Consider the following 7,669-nt stretch of genomic DNA (forward strand, 5'->3'; position numbering starts at 1 on the left):
TTGTCTTGAGGTCAGGTCCCTGACCCTTGTAATGTTTGTGGTTGTCTTCCTGAGGAGGGGGGTCATCATGGAAGCAGGTGTTTTCCTGTTTTGGCATACAAACTTCCCGATCTCACAGTTTTCTTTAATGATGAACAACGAGGTAATCAATCACTATAATGTAACATCTTCAGTCTTGAGAGAAGAACAGGAAACCACAAATGAACACTAAGCAATCTGGCAATTGTGGGCTATTTGTCTGTTTGTGTGTTCCTCTTATCATAATAAACAGAAGTCAAAGTGGAGAGAGGAATGTCTAGAGGGTATGCCCTGAACAACTGCCTGTCGCTAGCTTGATAAATCTAATTTGCTCGGTCTGCATACTATTATTAATATAAAACATGATACAGTTTATATAAAACATTAATACCGGCTCTTTAGCATGTCTTAGTTGAGATGATACCTGGGCACAATTTGCTCAATTGCTGAGCTACTCATATGTTTGCCGGGATTGGAACACCCTTGCAACATATCTTTGCCTATGTTGGGGTTGCTGTTTACCAGGTGCATTATTATTGTCCAGATGTTGACAGACATGCTGCATGCTTCTAATAACTATTATTTTTCTTTCTGTATTTAATGCCATTCAGTTAAAAAAGACTATTAGGAATTTGTTCTGGTTCAGCACATATGCAACCATATACAGCTCTGGAACAAATTAAGAGACCACTGCAAAATTTGTATGTATGTGTTTGGGTAAAATGAACATTTTTATTTTATTTTATAAACTACTGACAACATTTCTCCCAAATTCCAAATAACAATATGAATGGAATGGAATGGCTGCCATACATGTAGAGAAAAAATACATGTAAGAAAAAATTGCAGTGGTCTCTTAATTTTTTCCAGAGCTGTAAAAAACACACACACTTCCCATCATTGACTGTGTGCTGGAATGGTGCTGTGTGTGGAATTAGTTAACTCCATCTTTTATAAGCCTTAATCTGTGCATTTCAAACCTGGCTTTGTGCATGGCGCATACCTTGGAAAACAGCAGGATTACACATATTGTCAGCCACTCCCCCTTATTGCACCATGCATACAATTTATTTGTGCATGGCGCAGAATGGATTGTGCCATCTAAAAAAGTTACAGATATTGCAAATATGTGATGCAACATATCCCTCTCCAAAAGTGTGCAAACCCTTTGAATATCGGGGCTCAAATGTATATTAAGCAGTTTTGTATGAATATTGTCAGCCCCCTAAAATGCAACTACGTCTCTTTAAAACTATAAAATGCATCATAGACTACTGCATAACTACTCTAACATTGAATATGGACCACAAGAAGTATTCATGTATAGGGACTCTTATGAACTAGAAAAAAGTGCTTTTAATTTACCATCAACATATTTATAATTAAAACAAAAGTTTATCATTGCATTTGACTTATTTTTGATCTGGCTGTTATCCCTCCCTAGACAGATTCAAACATTGAATTTACCTCTAAACATGTGTTGCTGAAACTCTGAGCTAAGTGTTTAGCAGAGAATTGACACTGTAAGCTGATGACAGACTTGTGTGCAAATAAGATATGCATTTGTGTATTTGGTTTATGTTTAAACGTGCTGTATTAAGGGATCTCTTGTTGAGATCATTGGAGAACATGCATATATAAAATGTTGATTGTGTATTTTCAATACATCGGTTTCTCATTCCAGATAAAATCTTACACTATTAAAGGAAAGAAAATCTCTTCGGGTCCATGTCTTAATGCCTAGGCCTAATGGTCACGTCCCCTCCAGGCAGTAAAAAATATGCAATAGTTCACAAATCTATGTGTCATCCTTGTGTGAATTACAACTTTAAAAATATATAATGCATGATGAACTACTACACTGCTACTCTTACCTTCAATATGGATTTATATTATTGGTCTGTTCAAAATATCACAAAAAGTAATGCACCATAGAGACTTAAATAACATGTTTTTAATTAATCACCTCCCTCATTTTCAATGAAAACAAAATAACATAATTGCACTTGGTTTTGGCATGTTTTTGATCTGTTTTTTTTTTTCTCCCTAGGCAGATTCAAACATTGGATTTACCTCTGAGAATTAAAGCTCTAGTTAGACTAAGACATTCCCTTCAATTTACTCCAAGCACCTGTGACTTGCAGTGCAGTATATAAACACAGCAATTCTGTGCATTTTGACTCTTAACAGAGGGATTACTTTGAAATGCTATTCTTGGCAGAGATAGTATTCATTGCTCTCTTCATCAGAGCGGAGAAGCCTGTCTGCCGACCACAAGGAGCAATAGAGTCCCCTCTCATTGAACAGGATGGAGATATTATAATAGGAGGCATATTCTCATTACATAACAACCTGATATTTAATATTCAAACATTTGAAAGTATTCCAGGAGACATAAAATGCAAAGAGTAAGTATACAACTTTTACTTTCATGTTTGTTTAATTATTAAGAAATTGAAGTGTATGGATTATTATAATTATTCTTATGTATTTGTTGTTATAGTCCATACATTAAAGAATATCATTCAGTCCTGGCTATGATCTTTGCCATTGAAGAAATAAATAACAGTACAGAGATTCTTCCTGATGTGTCCCTGGGATTTAAGATATATGATGCATGTGATTCTGTAACTTTGGGGATAAGGGCAGCAATAACTTTAATGAATTGGCAGGAAGACACAATCGAATCAGACCAGTCCTGCAACAAATCACAGACAGTTCCTGCAATAATAGGACATAATGGTTCCCCAGCATCAATTGGAATTGCAACAACTGTGGGACCATTTCATATACCAGTGGTGAGAAATGTGTTATTTTGTTCTCCTTTATAAAATAAAAACAATATTACGGGATCAATATGAGCAAACAACAATTCAAATACAACAAATATAACTTTTTAAGTAATAAGATATTGTTACATTTGATTAATTATTTTCAACATCACGTGTTAATAAGCATATCCAAACCTCCATACATAGACATATAAATACAAAAATTAAGACATGACAGTAATTGAAAGTCATTTATCTAATCTATTGTTTTTCTGCCATGTAGGTGAGTCATTTTTCTACGTGTGCATGCCTCAGTGACAGAAACAAGTTCCCCACCTTTTTCAGAACCATCCCCAGTGACTACCATCAAAGCAGAGCCCTGGTTCAGCTTGTGAAGCACTTTGGATGGACCTGGGTTGGAGCCATCAGGAGTGACAATGAATTTGGCAACAGTGGGATGGATACCTTTATAAAAACTGCCCAACAGGAGGGGATTTGCATTGAATATTCAGAGGCCATTTACAGAACTTATTCGCATAGGAAATTTGTTGAAATTGTGAACATTATAAAAAAATCCTCTTCTAAAGTTATCGTAGCCTTTGCATCTTATACAGATATAGAGTTTTTGGTAAAGGAATTGATCACTCAAAATGTCACAGGCTTCCAGTGGGTGGGCAGTATGTCTGGGATTACAGACAGGTATCTTGGTTCAAAAGAACGTTTTAAAATATTAGGTGGGGCAATCGGGTTTGCTGTTAAGAATGCGGATATACCAGGACTGAAAGATTTTCTACTGAGTGTCCGTCCATCTGATAACCCTGGAGATGCTAGGTTCAAAAGACTTTGGGAAAGTGATTTCAAATGTACTCTGACTGCTCAAGAGAATGATGCTACTGATAAGCTGTGTACAGGACAGGAGAATGAACTAAATAAAGAGTACAGTGATGTATCAGATCTTTCCATAGCAATTAATGCATATAAAGCAGTGTATGCTGTAGCACATTCACTGCATGCTCTGATTACATGCAAAGATGACAAAGGAACATTTCATGACAAGATGTGTACAAAGAAAAAGATAGAACCTTTGCAGGTAAGCTAAAACATTATAATGTATGTTATTAATAGTAATGACAGACAAATTGCTAACAACCTGTGTTCATCCAGGTACTCCAATACTTGAAAAAAGTAAATTTTACTACCAGGAATGGAGAAAGGGTCTTTTTTGATGAAAATGGGGACCCAGCAGCACGATATGCGTTAGTGAACTGGCAGCTTAACAAGGAAGGGATCACCACAGTTGAAATGATTGGTCTGTATGATGCCTCTTTACCAGATGGACAGCAGACTGTAATGAACAATGTGAGCATAGTGTGGTCAAATAATCAACATAAGGTAGGGTCTACTACTTATTAACCTTTCAAATAGAGTTCACCACCTCTAATGGATTTCAGATTATCATCTATTTGTATAAACCTTTGATACCACAAAAATATTGAATGCCATGTCTTGTTGCTACTGCTGCTTATAGTGCTTGTAAACCTAAGGACCAATGGAAATGCATCTCCAAATGCCTTTCAAGTCAACAGAAATCTCATAAATCTTCCTCCTTAAATTGACACATAAATATTCCAATTCAGATCTACATTTATCATACATTTATACACACACCTCTACCGCAATATAACGCTGTCCTCTGGAGCCAAAAATCTTACCACATTGGTGAAACTGCATTATATCAAACTTGCTTTGGCCTCAAGCATTTTGGGTATTAATCGCCAGCAAATTTTTCAGCCGCTGTTAATTCTGCTATTAATATTTTATATAAACTGTATAATGTTTTATATTAATAATAGTATGCAGACCAAGCAAATTAGATTTATTGAGCTAGCGACAGCCACTAAGGCAGTTGTTCAGGGCATACCCTCTAGACATTTCTCTCTCCACTTTGACTTCTGTTTAATATGATAAGAGGAACATCCAAACAGATATATAGCCCACGGTTGCCAGTTTGGTTAGTATTCGTTTGTGGTTTCCTGTTCTTCTCTCAAGACTGAAGATGTTACAGGAAAACACCTGCTTCCATGATGACCCCCCTCCTCAGGAAGACAACCACAAACATTACAAGGGTCAGGGACCTGACCTCAAGACAACACTTTGGGAAACCTGTGACTGGACCCTGCCTACAGAAAAACATGTCATGCATTGTATAAAAGCTGTTAACTCCTGCTGTTAAGAGAGAGACTCCGCTCTGGTGGAGAGCTTCCATGTCAGGGGCCTTTCAGGCCAGGCATGTAAAATAAATACATTTATCCACTGTGCATCAAGACTGGGTTCTTCATTGTATATCCTTTTATAATTAAAACACTGATTTAGTAAGCTTACTTGATAGTGTATTAACAACAGGTACTTTACTTTCTAGGTGCCAAAGTCAGTCTGCAGTGAGAGCTGCCTTCCAGGGACTCGTAAGGCAATTGTCAAAGGAAAGCCAATCTGCTGCTTTGACTGCATTCCATGTGCTGAGGGAGAAGTCAGTAATACAACAGGTGAGAATATGAATGACATGTTGTTTTTCTTCTTTCACCTTCTGTACAAACAATGTATATACAAACATGACTTCTAAAATAAATGTTGTGTTTGTAATCAATGCTAATCCTTTACACTGAGATATTACTGACATGTACAATATTTATACGTATTTATTTATTATAGTTTCTGCCATTTACATTGCATATTAAGAACCAGACCACCTATCACAGAAGGCAAAATACTTATTTTTAATTTTTCAGATTCCAGTGATTGTTCAAAGTGCCCTGTGGAGTACAGCTCAAACCAACAAAGAAATCAATGTATCTTAAAGAAAATAGAATTTCTCACATTTGGGGAAATCATGGGGATACTGTTAGTTATATTCTCCTTGACTGGAGCCAGCCTATCAATAATTATAGCATTAATATTCTATAAACACAGACACACTACAATAGTCAGAGCCAATAACTCTGAGCTCAGTTTCCTCCTGCTCTTCTCATTAACTCTGTGTTTCCTTTGCTCACTTACTTTCATTGGCCAGCCCTCTGAGTGGTCCTGTATGTTGCGCCACACAGCATTTGGCATCACATTTGTCCTGTGCATCTCTTGTGTTCTGGGGAAAACAATAGTGGTGTTAATGGCCTTCAGGGCTACACTGCCAGGCAATAATATTATGAAATGGTTTGGGCCCACACAGCAGAGGTTAAGTGTTCTTGCTTTCACACTTATACAGGTCCTGATTTGTGTCCTTTGGTTGACAATTTCACCTCCTTTTGCACACAAAAATACAGAATACTACAAAGAAAAAATAATTCTCGAGTGTGATGTAGGATCAGCAGTGGGGTTTTATGCTGTGTTAGGATATATTGGATTTCTCTCTGCCATGTGCTTTGTGCTGGCTTTTCTGGCTCGTAATCTGCCTGATAATTTCAATGAAGCCAAATTCATCACATTCAGCATGCTCATATTCTGTGCAGTCTGGATCACCTTTATCCCAGCTTATATCAGCTCTCCTGGCAAGTTCACAGTGGCAGTGGAGATATTTGCCATTTTGGCTTCAAGTTTTGGGTTGCTTTTCTGTATCTTTACCCCAAAATGTTACATCATCTTATTAAAACCTGAGAAGAATACAAAAAAACATCTGATGGGTAAGATGCCTTCAAAGTCACTTTAATAAACAATACTAAAGGTTTTCAGTTTTGTGTAATTATTTTCATTGATAATTACACACCATATTTTGAAAGGAAATGTCAATAAATATCTGTTTAATAGTAATACTGTGGTTCAGGTCCCACATCTTGAGTGTAAGGATAACAGAAAATCGGTCTAAGCTGTCAATTAGCTGTCAATGGATTCAAGTTTTCCATGTCCATAAAACAAATGCATTCTTTACCACATCTATACTTCCACTCATTATATAAATATTTGTAATAATATTTATAACAAAACAACAATATTAGTAACAGGAGACACATTAGTAAAATTATTAGGTGATTCTTATTATTAGAAATAAATGTGCAGTTATAGTTGGCATAGTTCTTCATAATATATTTACATACTATAGTATTCAACTGACACAAATTAGACTTAAAACAGGACAACATAATGGTAGAACTGGTAATGTACATAAAGACACCTAAAAAACATATAACTTTAAAAACCCGGTAAGAGCTTGTGAGAGAGATTGGACCTAGATAATTTTAAATGCTTTATGAAGTGTTCATGTGCTATTAAACATTTATAGTTTAGACATATCACTTGTGAGCAGTATAGCCAACTCCCTAAGTTTACCTTCAATTATTTTTTAAGTTGATATAATTCAAAATACAGGTACATTAACTACACTGTACTTACACCGTAATTACATTATTAAATACATGGTGTATGTATGTAAGTAATGTTTAAATCATATAACCGGGACAGTAATTACACTGTGCTATTATTATATATAACAACATGGCATTGCACTCAATTACATTATGATTTCTTTAAAAAAACATTGGTGTAGGTACACTATAAATACAGTCTACCTACTGCAGTGAATACATTTAACTATGTGATTACTATCATATTTAATTAATCATGTGAACTATATTGAATTCCGCTTAGTTTCCCCCAGATTATATCTAAAAGTATATCACCTCTCAATGAAAACTTGTTTACACCCATTTTAATTTAAGCCTTCTAATTTAACCCTCTGTTCAATTTTATAATTGTGAATATTTTTCTTTGCAATTGCTCTTATACACAACTTACACTATGTCCCATTGTTTTATACTTACAGTTACCCATTTATACAGCTGTTTTTTTACTGGAGCAATCTAGGTACAGTGCCTTGCTCAGGTAAAACAGCA

At 35.7% G+C, this 7,669-nt stretch overlaps 1 protein-coding gene across 1 annotated transcript; it reads left to right on the top strand.

The window, feature by feature from the left end:
* Positions 1–4,091: 4,091 nt before the first annotated feature.
* On the top strand, positions 4,092–6,489 carry LOC136753915 (extracellular calcium-sensing receptor-like). Its single transcript, XM_066710296.1, has 3 exons — positions 4,092–4,148; positions 5,209–5,332; positions 5,576–6,489. The coding sequence occupies exons 1-3, from the start codon at positions 4,092–4,094 to the stop codon at positions 6,487–6,489; spliced, it is 1,095 nt and encodes a 364-aa protein (XP_066566393.1).
* The last annotated feature ends 1,180 nt before the right edge of the window (positions 6,490–7,669 follow it).

The sequence above is a fragment of the Amia ocellicauda genome, chromosome 7 (genome assembly GCF_036373705.1).
Source record: "Amia ocellicauda isolate fAmiCal2 chromosome 7, fAmiCal2.hap1, whole genome shotgun sequence".
Lineage (NCBI taxonomy): Eukaryota > Metazoa > Chordata > Actinopteri > Amiiformes > Amiidae > Amia > Amia ocellicauda.

Coding starts and splice junctions, on each gene's coding strand:
- LOC136753915 (XM_066710296.1), top strand. CDS start 4,092: ATGATTGGTCTGTATGATGCCTCTTTACCAGATGGACAGCAGACTGTA. Junction 4,149..5,208: donor AGCAGACTGTAATGAACAAT/GTGAGCATAGTG, acceptor TTTACTTTCTAG/GTGCCAAAGTCAGTCTGCAG. Junction 5,333..5,575: donor AGAAGTCAGTAATACAACAG/GTGAGAATATGA, acceptor TTAATTTTTCAG/ATTCCAGTGATTGTTCAAAG.